Here is a 21,177-nt window from a genome sequence, read left to right as displayed (position 1 = left end):
TGTAAGTACTACTTTGAGTATAAGAAAGACTAATTTAAAGTAGCTTTATTACTTTTGGAAATGTACTAATAACTAACTCTCTACTCACTCTCCTTTGACTATGATTTTTTAATCTCAGAAATACCAGGAAGCCATTTACAGGGAAAAAAAGAGGCATCTCAAAGTTCTCATGTAAACGTGGCTCTGTTTCTGGACTTTCTTCTGTTCCACTATCTGTTCCTGCACCATTAACACACTTTTTCATTACTACAGCTTTATAATGTTTTCAAAACTGGTAAGGAAAATATACCCATCTTTGTTCTTTTTAAAACCATCTTCACTACACTTACAAATTTACTCTTCCAAGTGAATTTCAGAGTCAGCTTGTCAGTTTCATTTTAAAAAGCCATTGTAATTTTGAATGAGATTAATTTGAATTTAAAGATTAAATTTTGGTAGAATCGCCTGTATATAATATTGAGTTCTCACATCAAGTAATAATTATTATATCTTTCCATTTATTAATTTTATATTATTTAATAGTATTTTACAAAGTTATGAAAGAGATCTTACACATCTTTTGTTTGGTTTATTCATGGGTAAATTTGATTGCTAATGTCAGATTTATGACTGTTACTTTTGTTAACTGGATTTTGTCCTCTTGTACGTTTAATTATTTTATTGCTGGTTTAGAGGAAGGTAAGTTATTTAAGTTTGCAACTCATATTTGGCTACCTTGCAAACATTCTAAGTTCTGGTAATTTGTCGTTTGATTCTTTTAGGCTCTATGGGTAGATTATCACATGGACTGTGAATAACCAAAATTTGGTTTGCTTTTTGTTTTTTATCCATACACCTCTTTCTTTTCCAGACTTAGTATGCTGGCTGGGATCTTCAGTATAAGATCAAACAGTATTGGTGACCATATCTTTTTTTTTTTTTTTTTTTTTTGTGGTACGCAGGCCTCACTGTTGTGGTCTCTTCCGTTGTGGAGCACAGGCCCCGGACGCACAGGCTCAGCAGCCATGGCTCATGGGCCCAGCCGCTCTGCGGCATGTGGGATCTTCCCGGACCGGGGCACTAACCCATGTCCCCTGCATCGGCAGGTGGACTCTCAACCACTGCGCCACCAGGGAAGCCCTGGTGACCATATCTTTACCTGATTTTTGACTTTAATGCGAATGCTCCTGATGTTTCACCAGAAAGTATGACATTTCCCGAACAGTCCTGTACTTCCCGTATGAAGTAGATAGCTTCAAGAGAATATAAGGCATCAAGTCTTATATTCTGTCTTCAAGTTAAGACAGTTCCCTTTTATTTATATAAATTTATTTATTTATTTATTTACTTTTGGCTACTTTGGTTCTTTGTTGCTGTGTGTGGCTTTCTCTAGTTGCGGCGAGCGGGGGCTACTCTTCATGAAGGTGAGTGGGCTTCTCATTGCGGTGGCTTCTCTTGTTGTGGAGCACGGGCTCTAGGCGCACGGGCTTCAGTAGTTGTGGCTCACGGGCGCTAGAGCGCAGCCTCAGTAGTTGTGGTGCACAGGCTTAGTTGCTCCATGGCATGTGGGATCTTCCCGGACCAGGGCTCGAACCCGTGTCCCCTGCATTGGCAGGGGGATTCTTAACTACTGTACCACCAGGGAAGCCCAAGACAGTTCCTTTTTTATTTTTCTGAATTTTATTTTATATTTTTATACAGCAGGTTCTTATTAGTTGTCCATTTTATACATATTAGTGTATATATGTCAATCCCAATCTCCCAATTCATCACAACACCCCACCCCCCACCACTTTCCCCCCTTCGTGTCCATACGTTTGTTCTCTACATCTGTGCCTCTATTTCAGCCTTGCAAACCAGTTCATCTAGATTCCACATATATGTGTTAATATACAATATCTAGATTCCACATATATGTGTTAATATACAATATGTTTTTCTCTTACTTCACTCTGTATGACAGTCTCTAGATCCATCCACGTCTCTACAAATGACCCAGTTTCGTTCCTTTTTATGTCTAATAGTCCATTGTATATATGTACCACATCTTCTTTATGCATTCATCTGTCAATGGGCATTTAGGTTGCTTCCATGACCTGGCTATTGCAAATAGCGCTGCAATGAACACTGGGGTGCAGGTGTCGTTTTGAATTGTGGTTTTCTCTGGGTATATGCCCAGTAGTGGGATTGCTGGGACATATGGTAATTCTATTTTTAGTTTTTTAAGGAACCTCTATACTGTTCTCCATAGTGGCTGTATCAATTTACATTCCCACCAACAGTGCAAAAAGGTTCCCTTTTCTCCACACCCTCTCCAGCATTTGTTGTTTGTAGATTTTCTGATGATGCCCATTCTAACTGGTGTGAGGTGATACCTCATTGTAGTTTTGATTTGCATTTCTCTAATAATTAGCGATGTTGAGCAGCTTTTCATGTGCCTCTTGGCCATCTGTATGTCTTTGGAGAAATGTCTATTTAGGTCTTCAAAACAGTTCCCTTTTAATCTTAGTTGTTTTTTTAAATGTATTTATTTATTTGTTTACGTATGGCTATGTTGGGTCTTCGTTGCTGAGTGTGGGCTTTCTCTAGTTGCGGCGAGCAGGGGCTGCTCTTCACTGTGGTGCGTGGGCTTCTCATTGTAGTGGCTTCTCTCGTTGCGCAGCACAGGCTCTAGGTGCATGGGCTCAGGACTTGTGCCGCATGGGCTTAGCTGCTCCATGGCATGTGGGATCTTCCTGGACCAGGGTTCCAACACATGTCCCCTGCATTGGCAGGTGGATTCTTAACCACTGCATCACCAGGGAAGTCCCTAATCTTAGTTTAAGGATTTTTTTTCCTTTTAAAAATGAATATGTATTGAATTTTACTGTTTTCTTTGCATCTATTGGCCTATTCTCTTTTAATACGTCAGTGTGGTCAATGACAGTGATGTTGAACCATCCTTGCAATCTTAGGGTAAAATCTATTTGGTCATAATATCATATTGTTTAATATACTTCTGGATTGATTTGATAATATTTTATTTAAGATTGTTACTTCCACATTCATAAGTGATATTGAACTATAGTTATTTCCAGTGTATCTCCTTGGTGGTTTGGTATTGATACTGCTAAACTGAATTTCCTTTTTAAAAAAATGTTCTGAAACAGTTTATAAACTATGAGAATCACCTGCTCAAGAACCTGGTAGATTTCATCCATAAAACTCTATAAAACCACCCACAAAACCAATGCTTTTTCATGGAGACCATTAACGTTTCAAAATCTTCTATGGTAATTGATCTACTTAGGTGTCCTACTTTCTCGGGAAAATTTTATTACTTTATGTTTTCTGTTTCATGAGGAATGTATATTTCACCTAGAATTTAAAATATATTGACATAGTTTTAGAGTTATCTTGTAATCTAAAAATTTTAATTGTAGTTATGGTAATAATCTTTTTGCTTTACTGATTTTATTTGTGCCTTCTCTTCCCTTTATCTTGACCATATTTTATTTTTACCTTTCTCAAGTTTTTCCATCTATTTTGCTTGTGCTTTTTTTTAAAATTTGTATTGGAGTATAGTTGCGTTACAATGTTGTGTTAGTTTCAGATGTACAGCGAAGTGAATCAGTTATACATATACATATATCCACTCTTTTTTAGATTCTTTTCCCATATAGGCCATTACAGAGTACTGTTCCCTGTGCTATACTGTAGGTACTTGTTAGTCATCTATTTTGTATATAGTAGTGTGTATATGTCAATCCCAATCTCCCTATTTATCCCTCCCCGCCTTTGCCCCCTGATAACCATAAGTTTGTTTTCTACATCTGTAACTCTATTTCTGTTTTGTAGATAAGTTCATTGGTAGCCTGTTTTAGATTCCACATATAAGCGCTATCATATGATATTTGTCTTCCTCTGTCTGACTTATTTCACTCAGTATGACAATCTCTAGGTCCACGCATGTTGCTGCAAATGGCATGTGCTTGTTTTATTTCTTATTATTTTTCCAACTTAGCTCATTTATTTTCAGTATCTCTAATTTTGTGATAAATTAAGGGTACCATGAGTTTTGATACGGGTTGTTTATTTAGCATTTAGTAGTTCATCATCTCCATTTCTGTATTCTCTTTACCTCTAGAGTTATTTAGAAATATGCACTTTAATATACAAATATTTGGTGCTTTTTGTTGTTAATTTCTGACTTCATTTCACTGTGGTCACAGAGCATGGCCCGCATATAATTTTACAAGATTTTTTCTGGTCTAATAGAGTCAATTTCTATAAATGCTTCATGTGTGTTTGAAACGAATGTACATTCTCTGCTGCACACAGTTTTTCTCTCTCCCCCATAAATACAGCTTAATTGTGTTGCTCAAATCATTTATATCCTTTTTATTTTTCACTTACTTGATATATTGGGGAGTTGCCAAATTATCCCTTGTAGTTTATCAGTTTTCATTTTACATATTCAAAGCTATATTTTTAGATGTATAAGTTTAGTGACCTTTATATCACTGTGGTATAAGTTGTCTATTTAATCACGTGAAATATCTGTTTTTTAATGCATTTTTTCATTGAATTCTATTTCACACTGTATTAGAATTGCTAAACCAGCTTTCCTTTGGTAGCATTTGCTTAATATCTTCCCATTGCTTTATTTTCAAAATTTCTATGCTGTTTTACTTTAGATATGTCTACTGTGCACAGCATACAGATATTTTTATTCTAATTTTATTTTAGTTTTTGTCTACTAATCAGTGTTTAGTCCTTTCACATTTATTGGAGTTGCTGATTTATTTTTAACTTCTTCTTGTCATTTTATTTATTTTTTTCTATTTATTCCGGTTTATCTGTGTCTGTTTTGTCCCAATCCTAATTTGTGTGACATAGATCCAGCTTTTTGGTCATCTTCTTTCCTCAACAAGTAAGTAATGTATATTATTTCTATTCTTTCCTAGTGGTTACTATTAAAATGTTTAACCTATGTACTAAAACTTATATTTTTCGAAAAACTTAGAGAGTTAATAATATTTATATTCTCTCCCTCTAACAAGACAAAAAACCTTATCATTCACTTCCCCATTCTCGCTGTACGTCCATATCCTGTGTTAGTCATGTGTACAATTATACTTCCATATTGTTACTTAAAATACTTCTGTTATTTTTTATGATCCATACTTATTTAGACTTAAAATACTTTATCAATATCTTTCCTAACCACTGGTTCTTATATCTTACCCACCCCCACCACCAACTTCATCCTGAATTCATTACCTTCTTCTTGAAGTAAAACCTCCAGTAACTATTTCAGAGAAGATCTGGAGGTAGTAAACTTTCTAAGCATCCCATCTTCACACTAGGATGATAGTTTGATGTAATATAGAATCTCAAATTCATAGTTATTTTTCCTTATTACTTTGAAAATGTGTTCCATTATCCTCCTCTTATTCTCACTGTTTTGTAGGTGATCTGCCTTTGCTCTCAGTTTTTAAGAATTTCTTTTTACCCTTAAATTCTAAAATGTCCCTAAAATTTGTCTAGTTACGTATTTTTGTATTATTATTTTACTTTTGCTTCGTAATTCATAAGCCTTTTCACAGGGAATCATTTTTTAATAGAAAGAAGTTCTCAGCCATTAATTTTTCAAATATTGCTTCTTGTCCTATTCTCTCCTTGAACTCCTTCATGCTGGATTTTGGGACTTCTAGGTTTATCCTTTGTGCGTCTTAAATTTTATTTCATACTATCTAACACTTTAACTTTTCTGCTACATCCTTGGAGAATTCCTTATCTCAATTTTCCAGACACAGTATGTGTTTAGTCCATTACCTTGAAGTTCGAAATCCAAAGTGCATACTTAGAGCGAAATGGGACCTACAATTTATTCTCTTTCTCCTTGGGAGGAACACTGAGTGTCACTCATCTCATCATGGTAATATTTCATTAGCCAAATATTTTTGAAGGAAAAGTAACCATAATTTATTATACATGTATGTGTGACAGATACTGTAGATGTTTTTTTCAAATATTACATAAATCCTTACTATCACCTCATTTCACAGAACATCCAAATAAACATGCTAAGCAAGGGTACTGCTCAGTTTGTGGCCAAATTAGAAATGCTCTACTATACTGTGTATCTTCAACAAAGGAATGATATAAAACTCAGTACTGAGCTCCAAGATTTGACTGCACAGCAAAATCACCATGGGGATTTCTAAGTAGATGTTTCTGGAATTCTAAGTGGATAGTGCTATTTCCTATATAAAAATACAGTAAATCTTATATAACTAGGCATTATTAGCACAATGTTCCCTTTCATAACAGCATGAAAGGTATAATGATTAATTTTTGGATCATAGTACTGTTTGGTGTAATTTGTTAATAACAAAAGGTAGAAATGGTATTTTTTTAGGGTAAAAGGACACTATTCAAGTAACTTTGCTTTTTTCTTTTTTTTTTTTTAAAGTACAGGTAAGAAACTTGGTAAGAAAACAGGTAAGAAAAGCTATAGTAAGAGTTGAGAAGTTTCTGTCAATTAAAAAATACCTCTGTCTTCCTTGCCATGCTCACCCTGGAACTAGTATGATAATACTGTATACTTGGATTAGTAAAGATACTATAAATTCAGGGCTATTAAGTACAGCACAGTCTCTTTTACCTGGAGGTCCAGGAAGGCCAGGTGGACCCTGTATTCCAGGAAATCCTCGCTCTCCTTTTTCTCCAGGCAAGCCAGGTAACCCAATGTTTCCTTTTTCTCCTACAGTTACACCAGTTCCAGGCCTAGGAATCACCTTTATTATGAAAGAAAAAAATAAAGGAATTCAAAGAGGAAGAGACTTGTTCTTCTGAAAATAACCTAGCAGCTATATATGATTACAGTGTATCATTGTCACAAAGTGTTCAGATGCAAAATCATCAAGACTACTTACGAAGATTGTGAGTCATATTCTATATTACTTCTATGCTTCAACAGATTAGAAAATGTTCAATGCCAGTACTAATATTACCACTCTCCTGAGCCCCAGACTTACAGAGCTAGAATTATGTTTGATGTCTCTTATCTTATAATTCACATTCGATTCATTCCAATCACCTAAGCCTGATCATTCTTTACTAAAAATGTCTCTCCAACGTGTCCCCTTCTTTCTTGTTGCAACAGCTTCTATCCTTACCTTACACTTGGACTAACAGAAGCAACTCTGAGCTTGTCCCATTTAATCCAAATCTACTACTTGGACACACTTCCTCAAGAACCAGTTTTTCTGTGTTACTTATCCTGTTAAAGGATTCAAAATTGTTCACTACTTCTTACTATATCTGATGTCACTTTTAACCCTGGACTCTGTCAAGTTACTTCTCACTCCCAATACCTCTCTCACCTGTTTCACGTCCTGAATGACCTTTTAGGAGAGTGAGATCTGATTATAACCACTTCATGCATCTTGCAGATTCCTGCTTTTGCCTTTGAATATGCCATTCTAAACATCTATAATGCCTTCCCCCAATCTTTCTCTTTGTCAACCCATATTTATTTCTTCTTCTTAAAAAAAAAAAAAAAGAAAAAAAAAAGAAAACACATCTCTACCAGGAAGGCTTTATTAATTAAAATCAACTAGCTGGTCATTCCCTTTCTATCTTCTTAAACCCTTATGCCTAAATAATTTTACATTAAATAATCTAAATATAAATAAATTAACTTCATAGAGCTATAAAGGTAAAGTAAGCTTTACATTTAAGAAACTATCAGTTTGAGACAGAAATCATCACCTACTGGCAAAGTGAGATATTTATCCTGGCTCTTTTAGACATAAGAAATATTCAGACAAATGGAACTGAAATTTGTGGGACCTAGAATTGGGATAGTAGTTCAAAAGGGGAAGTGAGCTGTTGGATTGGATTGCACTCTCAAAATTTCCATTTCTTCTGATGTTCATCAAAATTTTATTTCATTTTTCAGAGAAATTGCTTCTTAGAGAAGTAAAACTCTGATTTTAAAATGCAAGTGAATAAAAATTGTCTAAGATCTTCTTTAAGTACCTCCTCATTAGATTTGGTAAAGTACCAAGTATCAATATCTGATACTCACTATGGACAAAAATAATTAATGTTATTCAAATGTCTGAATGTTTTATAGGCACTTGACCCTTTGCAGCTTCAGTGCAGCCTAAAGTCAAGAGTCTTAGCAAATTTCAATGATAGTAAAACCAATATGTCAACTGCAACAGTGTCATTTTATTCTTAATAAGAATGAAAATATATTTGACTAGAATTTCATGGTGAATGCAAACATGACAGAAGATTTGTAAACCCCTCAAGTATTCTTTTACAGAGCAGTTTCCTACATTTCTGATTAAGAGCTCCTAGAAAGCACACACTCAGGGAAGAAAGAGGTGTGAATCAGACAATTACAAATTGAGAAAACCTATTAAGACCAAATCCATCTTTCCCCTGAGCTCTGCAGGGGAAAGGACCAATCCCCTAGTTCCTCAACACTTTCTTTTTTTGAAACTTTGTAAGCAACACTTGCACCACCTGCTGGTTACTTGAGAAATGATTTGGCAATCATGATGCAAAACAACCTAATGCCGTAATTTTGGACCTTTATTATGGAGAACCAATATACAGGCAGAACAATACAAAGACTTTGAGGTCAACATCACTGAAGTTTCGGATGTAAAGACTTTTAAGCCAGGAAAAGTTGATCTTGGAATTTTGTGTTCTATGAGGAAAAGTTATGGAGTATATAATTAAAACATGAAAATTAAAATGCACTAATAAATTTAATAAATAAAAACTGAAACAAAAAACTTACAAGTCCAGGAGGCCCAGTTGGGCCAATGTCACCTTTTTGGCCCTGTTCAATACAATTGTAAAACAGGTTAGTAAAAATCACATGAAAACATCCATTTTCTCAAAGATATAACAGATAACTATGTTTCATAAAGACCCAGAAATCCATAATAAAATATCTCAAAGAGAAATACAAAATGAGGTAATGAAACAGTACTTAGCTAAGCCTAGGAAGACCTGTGATGTTGTCTCAGATTTACAAGCTCTATGATGCTGACTAAATCAATTAACTTTTCTGCCTTATATATAGACCAGACTTCTAAGGTATGTCTAGCTGTAACATCCTTTGATTTTAAAATTCCTATTTTCCAGCAAACTATACTCTATAAAGATGCTGATTTACAAACTTGTAGCACTAGAATCAGCTATAATCATTACATTTTTGTTTTTTACATTTAGCCATGCTCCTTTTCAAAAAACGTGTCAACGGCATAAATTTAGTGTCATTTCCATCAGTGACAGATATTTTAGAGATGATGGACTTAACTATTATCAGGAACAGTTAATAAATCATAATTACTTTTGTGACTTTGCTCTTAGAATCTAATGAAAGACAAATTCAGACAAAACTGTTTACCCTTAACCAGTAGCTACAACAGCTGAAGAACACAGTATTCAACTGTTACTCTACTGGCCAAGACCCAAGAATAGGTATCTCTCTCACACCTCTGTTCTCATTCTAGACTTGCTCATAGGAACCTTTCATCTATCTATAAACTCCTTTTAGTTTAAGAAGATACTCTATCCTATAACTTTACTTACACTAGAAAAACAAAATTCTATTCTCTGAGTATTTATTATCTTCCTTTATTCTAGCTGTGCCTCTAAAGCCAAGCTAGAACTTGGATCTAGTTTAGAGATAAACCACCATTAAAACGTGTGCCCTCTGGGTACGTTCAAGTTTGTAACACCTTTCCCTCCTTGCCTGCAGAACAAAGCTTTTCAGTTTTGGTTTTCATAGAAAGCAATTAAAGACCAGAGAGATTGGAAAACTGGATATTTTGTGATTTGCTATAAATAGGAGAACTGTGTGCTTCATACATTCTTTCAAAGTCACTTTTAAAATAGGCTGCTAAATAAATGACTTCAGTCAGGCTGCATAGCCAAATGAAAAAAACAACAAAGAATTAGCCACAGACTTCCAGACAATAACTGCATAGAGAATGGAAATGTTTAGTGGCAACATTCTAAATTCACAACTATATAAGCCTTTTTAGTATGAGGACCTGACTAAAATAGTGCTGAATCCTCTTTCTGGAGAACAAAAGTTTTGCCGATACATGCTCAAAGCAAAGGCATCAACTTTTAACAATGGAAATGCTAAAGTTAAACATTTCTCCATGTATTTCTATCACATGGACTGTGATTTAGGATAGTGAGTGAAAATTTAGAGGAACTGGTATAACAGAAAAGGGAGCAACACCAAAAGATGGATAAAGAAGGTATGTTTTGAATACAAAAGCTAGTTATTTAGAATTTTTTCATTTATAACTCAAACTTGGGCAAGAAAAGGAGTGTACTAACTGGAATAAAACCAGTCACTTCAAAGTGTTAAAATTCTTACCTTTTCTCCATCCCTTCCTGGTTCACCAGGGTAACCAGGATCACCAGGCAAACCCTTTAAAACATGGAAGACAGAGTGACATCAGCAAAAATGGTGGAGTAATTAGGACCTCCAAAAATCCTCTCCTCCATGAAAGCAACAAGGACACTTGCAAAAATGGTCAGAGTCAACCTTTTTAGAACTCTAGAAATTAACCAAAGGCTTGCAGCAATCCAGGAAGTGTTTCTTGAAAAAAAATAAAAGATTGAATCTTGGTGAGAACACAGAGGTTTGTGGTTCTATTCCCATCACACTTCCTCAGCTCCGCAGTAGCCTTGAAAACCAACAGCTCACAATCAAGGTAAAAACCAGCAGCACAGCAGCAACTGGAAGGGAAAGAACCAGGTTGAAGCTTCTTCAAAGCCCCATTCCCAGAGAATTGTCATTTTTGACCTGTCTGGTGGTTCCCAGAAAGATCCCACTTGCATGGCTATGTTTATTTGACCTAATTTTAGTTCTCCCAGTGCAAACAGAGAAAAGCGTTTTCCCTGGGGATATCAGTCAAAAACAATCAGAGGGAATTGCTGAACATCATGGCTGCCTAAATCACTTTTCCAAAGGAAGCCAGTAACTGGGGCCCTGAATTTAACCCCACCTTATGCCATTTTATATGTTTAAGCCATTGGTGAATCTAGAGTTTATAAGCTGAGGACTGCCTGTTTAGGAAAATCATCTGGAAATCAATTTATCTGACTTTATAACTTCCAGTCTTGTTAAGAATGCTCCCTTTCCTTCAGAATAGTCTCCAAATTTCATCAAATTTTCTATCTGTCCTGGAAAACCTCTTTTAACATCTATGGTGGATACTCTTGAAACTGAGGCTGCCTGAAGTAGTGTTCCTGGACTTGCATATTTTATTTTCCTCTTTTTTTGGTAGCAATTAGAATTATATGTCAAAACTTTTACTGAAAAAACTTGCATTCACACAAAAAAATAGTATGGGAATGTTTTTAGCAGTTTATTCCTGATGGCCCAAACCGGAAACAACCAAAATATCCTTCAATGGGTAAATGCATAAACAAACCTTGGTACATCCATATAACCACATAATGGTCAGCAATTAAAAGTTAATGAATTACTGATATACAGTACAGTGCGTTATGCTATATGAAAGAATTCTGATTCAAAAAGCTATACACAATATGACTCCATTTATATGCCACTCTGGAATAGGCAGCATTATAGGGATGGAGAACAGATCAGTTGTTTCCAGGGGCTTTGGGGAAGGGTAGGGAATAGCTACAAAGGATCGTGAGGGAACTTTTGAGGGGACGGAACTATTTTTTATTATGGAGATCGTTACACAACTGTACGTGTTTAGCAAAATACACAGAACTGTACACTAAAAATGGTTCATTTTACTGTATACAAATTATATCTCAGTAAACCTGACAAAAATCTGTCTTGAAAAACAGAGAAATTTCAAATTCACATTCAGAAAAGAAAGAAAGCAAAATTTCCATTCATTTATACTACTTCCAAAGCCAAGCTTCTTTGCTATCCTGCTTCTTTACCAACATGTACAAATGTTGCCATTTTTTTTTTGAGGGAAGGGATAGACTTTAAATACTCACTGGAATTCCTGGTTGGCCATTCTCTCCATCTTTGCCCGGTTTACCCTATAGGATTCAAGGAAATGTAAGAATATACATTTGTTATTTGGAAATATAAGGTTAAAGAATATAACAAGCTTTTTCCTGCGTGGGACTCTCTTAAGTAGACTTTTCGGACTTCAGTGTTGTAATAAATAAATGAATATGTCAGTCATGACATTTTGAGGCAATGAAAGCAGGATTTAAGAGGAAAAAAAGAAAATGACACACATGTGCATGTGCACCGGCAGGCGCACACACACACATAGACACATTTAAAATTTTTTGCAAAGAGTATTAGTAGCCGTAACACTTACTCTTTTGCCAGGCTCTCCTTGCTCACCCTTCTCACCTTTCACACCACCTGGAGGACCCTGTACACACAAAAGTAATTTTACATTGGTTCATGGAGTACTATGTGTCAATATCAATTTACATTAAATGATGCTAAAGAATTTTAGGTTACTTACTGGAGGACCACGTATCCCTGGAGGTCCAGGAGGCCCTTGGTCACCAGGAAGTCCCTATGCAGTAGTAGGGAGAAGGAAAGCAATATAAATACAGTTAGCACTAGAGCTAGCTAGGAACACTTTTAACAAGCTGAACTATAAACTCATGTAATATAACCAAAGATAATAAGATGTTTCAAATTCAAAGTTGAAATCTACTAGGCAAAAAATCTAGAGCCATCTTTGCTCATTTCAGCTAATTTTTAGGACAAGCCAAGTTTTGAGGTAAATAGCAAGAAAACACTTCAAATTAAAGTATTAATGATTTTTTTTAGTTTATTTATTTATTTTATTTTGGGTTGTGTTGGGTCTTTGTTGCTGCACGCAGGCTTTCTCCAGTTGCGGCGAGCGGGGGCTACTCTTCGTTGCGGTGCTAGGGCTTCTCATTGCGGTGGCTTCTCTTGTTGTGAAGCACAGGTTCTAGATGCGCGGGCTTCAGTAATTGTGGCACGCAGACTCAGTTGTGGCTCGCGGGCTCTAGAGCGCAGGCTCAGTAGTTGTGCCACCCGGGCTTAGTCGCTCCATGGCATGTGGGACCTTCCCGTACCAGGGCTTGAACCCCTGTCCCCTGCATTGGCAGGTGGATTCTTAACCACTGCATCACCAGGGAAGTCCCAAAAGTATTAATGATTTTTTATTCTTATAAAATATTTTATAAAAAGCAAGGGTACCTAAAACTTGGAGATTTGGGAGCTATATAACACACATCCATTTTGGCAGAGATTTAAATGGCCCAATACATATTGATGGTAGAGTTTCAGTATAATTTGTCCTTTATTCTTAACTTTCTTATTAGCATTTAAGTGAAACAACAATGCACACACTCTGTTGAAGGGTGAGCCACTATTCTATAAAAGATGTGTTTGATCCCCTCATCTACTCTAGTAGAAGCAATGTATCAGAAAATTATTTCTAAAAACGACAAGATTTTATAGAGTAATACCATCTTTCTCCCCGCATATCAGTGAAATGTAGAGTCATCTAAAACAATGACAATCTATCTTACCATGACTTGATTTTGTATATGAAGGTATTATTCATAATAGCCAAAAATGGAGAAAAATCCAAGTGCCCATCAACTGTTGAATTAATAAATAAAATGTGGAATATACACACATAGGAATATTATTCAGCCATAAAAATGAACAAAGTACCAATACATGCTACAACATGGATGAACTTGAAAACATTATAATAAGTAAAAGAAACCAGACAGAGAAGACCGTATATTGTATGATTCCATTTATACAAAATGTCCAAAATAAGCAAATCTACAGAGCCAAAAATTAGATTGGTGGTTGCCCAGGGCTCAAGAGTTTGGGGAGAAATGGGGAGTCATAACTAACTGGTATGGGGTTTTGCTGGAGGGGCCTCATGAGAATGTTCTAAACTTAAATTGTAGTGGCGGTTTCACCACCCTGTGAATATACTAAAAAAATATGTAATTGTGCCCTTTAAATGGGTGAATTGTATGGTATATAAAGTATATCTCAATCAAGCTACTTTAAAATTTTAATTATCTCAAATCCTTGTTATTTTAAAAGGCCTTTCACATATAACCTTATTCCAGCTTGTAATGCATTTTAATGCAATGCTACTTTCATAGCAAGATATTCATTGATTTCCTCCCTACATACTCACCTGATCTCCTTTCTGAAACTCTACATCAATTGGTCTTTTCTGTTCACTGATCTGCCCAGGTGGCCCAGGGGGGCCCTGAAGACCTTGCTCACCCTGTTTTCAAGATAAAATAAGAAAGTGATATTTCATAGTTTAAACAGACAATAATATAACATGTAAGCTAAGACAGTTGCAGGAAGCAAAACCACAAGTTCAAATGACTATGACAGGAAAAAACTGAGGGCTAAATAAGCAACTTTCTTCTTTACTCACCTTCTCACCCTTGGGTCCCTGGAAATTTAAGCCCATATTCCCCTGAAGAGAAAGATTTCAATTTAAAACCTCATTGACAATAACAAAAATAATCCACACCAAATAAAAGATGTAAAAAAAAAAAGAAAACTACCTTTGGTCCTGGAAGTCCTGGTGGGCCAGGAGGGCCCTAAGAATAAAAGACACAGAAAAGGGAAAAAAGTGTTATATTAATGAGTATATTAAAAAATTATTTGGTTTCATAAAAAGTGAGGACTGAAAAAGCCCTTCAAAATAAGATTTCCTGGGGTTTTTTCTCATTGCTTTCTAGTCAGAGACCCACATTTAAATTGATCTAAAGAAACTAGATAATTGTGGAGACTTCTCATGACAGGCTACACGTGGGCGGGGGAAGAAATGCAAGGATGGGTAGAGGCAGAGGAGTAACACTCGTGCCAAAAATCAATACAAAAATTAATCTCAACAAACATCAAATTTATCGTATCAGAATTATAGGTTAAATTTAGGTACCATAAGACAATTAACTGTCTAGTTCTAAAAAGCATGTGTTTACTTTTTTAGTCCAGTTTTATTTTATATAATCTTTGTATATTTGAGAATGTTTCAAGGTTTGAAAAGTTAAATTGGCATTTGTCTGCCCAAGTATATCACTTCTTCATGTCAGCTGACCTATTTATTTACATATTGTACCTTGGTGGCATTTCTAAGACTTTGCTTCATCTGTTGAATCAGGGTTAATTGCAGGGACATTAAGAAGCACAGAGTGAATCTGTTATGTGGTCACAAGAGTTAACGAAATTCAAGGTGTAACAATACACCTAGGGTAGGCCAAGGTTGTAAATAACAGAGTTAGGAAAAAGTGCCATGGTCCAGAATCTCATGTTTTGCAAGACACCTACAACTAAAACAAACTAAACTCAGAGGTTTTCTAATCCTCTCCCAAAGATTTATAAAAAAGACAAAATCACAATCTTTTTCTGATAGATCTTCTAGTATTTATCGAACATTATTTCCTTCATTCATGAATAGAGGACCAATTGTCACAAGCAAAAATGTACACTCTATAAAGGTATAATGAAAACTGTCACTTAAATATATGGTAGATGAGCGATAGAGTGGCATATGAGAAATTACTTTGACTGAAGTACAATTTTCTTGCCCTTTTAAGAGGGCAACAGCAGAGCTCTAAGTCTAAAACATGACTTGAATGAAATCTAAGTATTTCAGGGGTAAAAGTACTTACAATTTATTAGAGTAGAAAATGTAAGTGACCATACAGGTAGTAAAGTAAGAGAACTGGTTGCACATTCAGGGTCTTTATAAGTTTTTGCTTCTTTCCTGGGGAATACCAATCCTTATCCCATTGCACAGTGATTCACTACCCTCACCAATCCTACTGTTTTGTTACAGGTCCTTAAGAAATGAGAGCCATTTTTTTTGTGAATACCTGTTTTGTGAATACCTCTTTAACAGCAAACCACAGCTTGAAGAAACATATTTCATCAAGTGACTGAAGAACTGCCTTAGAAGACTTCATAAGATGGCCAGAACTGACAAAATATTTTAAATCTTTCCTTCTGTGTACTTCATTTTTTCCATCTATAAAATGGAGCTATTACTTAGCATATATATTGTTCACCATAACACTGTAAAATCTCCCATAAATAAGAAAATTTAAGAAAACTATAGATCATGAACACTATAAATACATTATACTTTCAAGTAATACAAATAATATTAATATTTGTGAAAGAAATCAAAAGAAAAGGAGAAATGAAATTACAGAAGCAACCTTACCATCAAACCTGGTGGTCCTAGGGGACCAATTGGCCCTGGTATACCAGTGGGACCAGCTGGGCCCTGTTACAAAGGAAGTAAAGAAAAGGATGAGAAAAAAAAGTCTCACTGTATTGTATAAAGAACTAAATGGATGAAATTCTAACTTCAGTTGCCAGAATTCTGTTGTACATTTCTATAATCCTGAAGTGTTATAAGCAGAATTTTAAAATGTAGAAGAATAAAAGCATTAAATAACTATAAAGAAATTCAACTAAACAAAATGGGTGCATTAGAAAACTTATGTTTTACAGTGGTACATAACAAATGTGGGACAAACACATAGTAAGGAAGTTTTAAAATATAAAGCAATAACGATGGGCATTTAGTGGGGCTTTTATGCTAGAAATGGGAAGGGAAAGGCTACTAGATTCAAGGTGGCTTCTCTAATTTTAAAATAAAAATAAATAAGATTAAAGACAAAGAAGGAAGTGAGAATAACTGGGACAAAAGGTGAGGGAATGATATAACTGTTTTGGAACACAATTTGGCATTTAAGGAGTTGAAATTTTGACTGCCCTGAAATCTAGTAATTTTATATCTAGGTATAAATCCTGGATTATTCTGTAATTTAAAAAAATCTCAAAACAACCCAAATATCCAACAATAGGAGATCAGAGAAACAAATTCTAGTATATTCAAACGAGGACTGTTATACGGAAGTGAAACTGAATGAACTACAGCCACATATGATAATATGGATGAATCTTAACATATCAAATAGAAAAAGTTGGAGAAAACTACACATAAATTTTGTATTATTTCAAAAGCTAAATACTCTTGTTTAAAGATATATGTATATATAATAAAACTATTTTTAAGAAGCAATGGAACACCCAGGATGGTAGTCACATCTTGGGAGAATGCAGAAGGATGTGGCTGCCAAGGAAACCACAGGTTGATTCAAAATTATTTGTAATGTTCTAGTTCTTAAACACTGTGTTGGGTTCATAAGTGTTCATTTGGTTGTTATGCTTCATAACCTACATATATTTTGCATGTATTCTGATATTTTCAAATATAACATAATACAAATTTATAAGAGATAAAAGATTGGGAGTACTTAAGAACATATGGATGGGTTATATCAAGTATGGAATGAGAAGGTGGCTAATGAAAAAAGTTCCTGAAATTGTATCTTAGTGATCAAATACTAGAAAGTACTGATTTTTATTTTTGGCAAAGGGATCAATCTTCATGAAAAATAAACCTCAAGAAATTAATTTCCTAATCTATAAATTCGCAAAAGTTATTGTTGTCTCCATGTATGTTATGTGTAGGCTGACATGACTATTTTTCTGAAAATTATACTTGATGTTCACTATGTATAAATTTTATCCTTTTAGCTTTCAAAATATGTTCATGTTATATATAACTGATAATGTTACAAATTATGTCTTCTAATATCTTAAATGGGAAACCCACAATTTTTATTTTTAATCAGACCATTTACTCCTACCACCCTACTGATCCCCACAGCATAGGAATAAGAATATAGAAGCCTATTTCTGCTGCGAAACCCCAAAACAAAAATTTCCATGGAAACTGGACTGAGAGTTAAAAGAACAAAGCAGCGCTTCTTAAAATTCTCCCTGGTCCAGAATACTTTTATTTTCACGTACAAGGTACCTGCAATATCTATCAAACCTCAAGTGATAATTTCTATAACTAAAACAGAGAGTATTAAAGGCTGAGGATAAAAAAGTGATGCTGTGGTCTGATTTAATCAGTATAGCAAAGAAGAAAATCACCAGATGCTTACTTGTATTCCAGGAGGACCGGGAAATCCTGGATTACCCTTTGGCCCTGGCAATGATGACATAATTATACTACCTGGTTCTCCCTGAAAGAAATCATCAATGGAAATTGTAAGTAATAGTTATGATACATGAAAACTGGCAAGAACACAAAAAAGTGATCTGAGAATTCAATCTGTCACGGAAGTGTCCCCAAAGATTAGGCGATCTCAGTAATTAACGTGAATAAATTTACCTTATTTTTTTTTCTTATTTTTTTTAACATCTTTATTGGGGTATAATTGCTTTACAATGGTGTGTTAGTTTCTGCTTTATAACAAAGTGAATCAGTCATACATAAACATATGTTCCCATATGTCTTCCCTCTTGCGTCTCCCTCCCCCCCACCCTCCCTATCCCACCCCTCCAGGCTGTCACAAAGCACCGAGCCAATATCCCTGTGCCATGCGGCTGCTTCCCACTAGCTATCTACCTTACTATGTTTGTCAGTGTGTATATGCCCATGACTCTCTCTCGCCCTGTCACAGCTCACCCTTCCCCCTCCCCATAACCTCAAGTCCGTTCTCTAGGAGGTCTGCGTCTTTATTCCTGCCTTACCCCTAGGTTCTTCATGACATTTTTTAAATTTACCTTTTAAAGGAAAATGAGGAAGTGGCCAGAGTACGCAGAAGTACAGTCGATTAAGAACCTGTCATACCTTTAGTTACTCATTCATTAAAAACATTTATTAAATATAAATATTTGCCAAGAATTATGTTAGGCTTTGGATGCTTTGTAGTGAAGAAGATAAACAAGACTTCTGTTCTTATTGCACTAATAATATACTGGGGAAATTCAGACCATAATGCATAAACAAATAAGATGACAAAATTTTCTGTTTAGGACTATAAAGGAAAACTACATGGTACATGATAAAGAAACAGTGGAGGGCTTCCCTGGTGACGCAGCAGTTAAGAATCTGCCTGCCAATGCAGGGGACACGGGTTCAAGCTCTGGTCCGGTAAGATCCTGCATGCCGCAGAGCAACTAAGCCCATGCACCACAACTACTGAGCCTGCGCTCTAGAGCCCGCGAGCCACAACTACTGAAGCCTGTGTGCCTAGAGCCCGTGCTCTGCAACAAGAGAAGCCACCGCAATAAGAAGCCCATGCACCCCAGTGAAGAGTAGCCCCCGCTCACCGCAACTAGAGAAAACCCACGTGCAGCAACAAAGACCCAACACAGCCAAAAATAAATAAATTTTAAAAAAAAAGAAACAGTGGAGGACTAAAAAGAAATGATAATTATGTGACGTGATGGAGGGGCTAACTGTCGTTACAATGGCGATCACATTACAAAATATAAATGTATCAAATTAACATGTTGTACACCTTAAATTTACACAATGTTATATATCAAATATATTTCAACTAAAAAAAGAAATAGTGGAGGAAATTAGTTTGGGTAGTAAAGAAGGGCAATCTATGAAGTTAACATTCATGCTGAGATCTAAAGGATAATAAGGAGTCAGCCAGGTGAAGATGGGGGAAGAGCATTAGGCAGTGTAAGCAGCATGAACAAAGGACGCAGAAAGAGAAGAGCTTGGGCACATTCAAATAACTTAATGCAGACAGGTGTGATCAGTGAGCCAAAGGAAAAGTGGTTTAAGATACGGCTGGAATATGGGGCAAAGACCAGAATATGCAGGTCTTACAGGCAATGGAAAAGAATGTGAACTGTATCCTAGATGCAGTGGAAAGCCCTTGAAGGTTTATAAGGAGGGAGATTAAATATTTTTCATTTTGTGAGAGTCCTTTATTATGCGGAAACTTCTTATATTCTTAGTGTATCCTGACTGATACTGACTCAACATTATTTAGGATTATGGCTTTTGGACTGTTGTATCTTTTGGTATGAAATGACATTATGCAATAGAAAGGCAATCTATTTGCTGGCAAACACGTCATTCAAATCAAATATTCTGTCTTGCTGTCCCACACCAGAAACAGAGCGAGGTCTGGCATTAGGAGCCATGGAGGCAGCAAAAACCTCTCTTCTGGGATTCAAGGTTTCTCCAAAAGTTCTGTGCTTCATAACAAGGAGGGAGATTAAATTATTGATTTACATTTTTAAAAGATCATTCTTGGCTGCTCTGTACAGAATAAATCAGGCTGGGAGGTGAGGGTGTGTAAAAAAAGAAACTAGTTAGGAGGCTACTACCTAGTCCAGATGAGGCATTATGATTAGTGTGGTGGCAGTGGAAATGAATAAAAGTGGATGAATCTATGATATATTTTACAAGCAAAATTAACAGCATTTAGATAGCATGGAATGAGGAGCTGTGTGAAGAAGTAGAAAATGCAAATACTAACTCTCAGGTTTTGATACATGCAAAAGTGTACATGATAGTGATACAAATTTTAGAGATGGGGAAAACAGGAGGAACAGGTTCATTTGGGGGTCTGGGTTAACTTTGAGCATGTTAATTTGAATGTCTGGGAGATATCTGAGTGGAGATGTCAGGGAGGCTGTTTAATACATGCATCTAACACAGAAGAAAATTCTGTTTTAGACAGAGAAATGTAGGTGTTCCATAACTAGACAGCAATCAATAACATGAGCATTAATAATATTGCTAGGCATAGAAGAGAAGACGGGGTCAGGACTGTGTCCTGATACCTGCTGGATAGAATAACATGAGCTTGCACAGAAGACTGCAGAATGACCAGAGATGCATAAGAAAAATCAGGAAAAGGTAGCGTCTCAGAAGCCAGAGAGAAAGAATATTTCTAGAGGGAGCAGGTGGTCAACTGTGGTGGTCCAGTGGCTGAGACTCTGCGCTCCCAATGCAGGGGGCCTGGGTTCTATCCCTGGTCAGGGAACTTGATCCCACATGCCGCAATTAAGAGTTCGCATGCCACAACTAAAAATCAAAGATCCCGCGTGCCACAACTAAGACCCTGTGCAGCCAAATAAATAAATAAATAAATATTTTAAAAATGTGATGAGGAAGGTATCAAAAAAGAAATGTGAGTCTGATATACACATTTGCAAGTGTATCAGCCCATAAAAGGTACTTAAAGCCACGAGAACAAAGGAGACTACTTAAGGAGAGCTCGTAAATGTGCACCTGCACAACTTCTAGAAGCATCCATTTTAAGACAGAAGTCAGAGACATTATCTGATTG

The 21,177-nt window shown here is 35.8% G+C and overlaps 1 protein-coding gene across 3 annotated transcripts in view; it reads right to left on the bottom strand.

The window, feature by feature from the left end:
- The window catches only part of COL4A5 (collagen type IV alpha 5 chain), a 217,339-nt gene that overhangs the window by 81,514 nt on the left and 114,648 nt on the right, over nucleotides 1-21,177 (bottom strand). For all 3 annotated transcript variants that reach the window (XM_082681810.1, XM_082681809.1, XM_082681808.1), the window contains exons 9-19: nucleotides 18,016-18,096; nucleotides 16,215-16,277; nucleotides 14,551-14,586; nucleotides 14,418-14,459; nucleotides 14,166-14,258; nucleotides 12,486-12,539; nucleotides 12,333-12,389; nucleotides 11,998-12,042; nucleotides 10,385-10,438; nucleotides 8,783-8,824; nucleotides 6,629-6,761 (exon numbers count right to left, since the gene is read on the bottom strand). In XM_082681810.1, coding sequence (XP_082537936.1) covers nucleotides 6,629-6,761; nucleotides 8,783-8,824; nucleotides 10,385-10,438; nucleotides 11,998-12,042; nucleotides 12,333-12,389; nucleotides 12,486-12,539; nucleotides 14,166-14,258; nucleotides 14,418-14,459; nucleotides 14,551-14,586; nucleotides 16,215-16,277; nucleotides 18,016-18,096 — 700 coding nt within the window. The remainder of the gene's footprint in view (nucleotides 1-6,628; nucleotides 6,762-8,782; nucleotides 8,825-10,384; nucleotides 10,439-11,997; nucleotides 12,043-12,332; nucleotides 12,390-12,485; nucleotides 12,540-14,165; nucleotides 14,259-14,417; nucleotides 14,460-14,550; nucleotides 14,587-16,214; nucleotides 16,278-18,015; nucleotides 18,097-21,177) is intronic.

This window comes from Grampus griseus (assembly GCF_964374135.1).
Source record: "Grampus griseus genome assembly, chromosome: X".
In the NCBI taxonomy this organism is placed as follows: domain Eukaryota; kingdom Metazoa; phylum Chordata; class Mammalia; order Artiodactyla; family Delphinidae; genus Grampus; species Grampus griseus.
The sequence above is the reverse complement of the archived record's forward strand: the minus strand, read 5'-3'. Positions and strand labels throughout refer to the sequence as shown.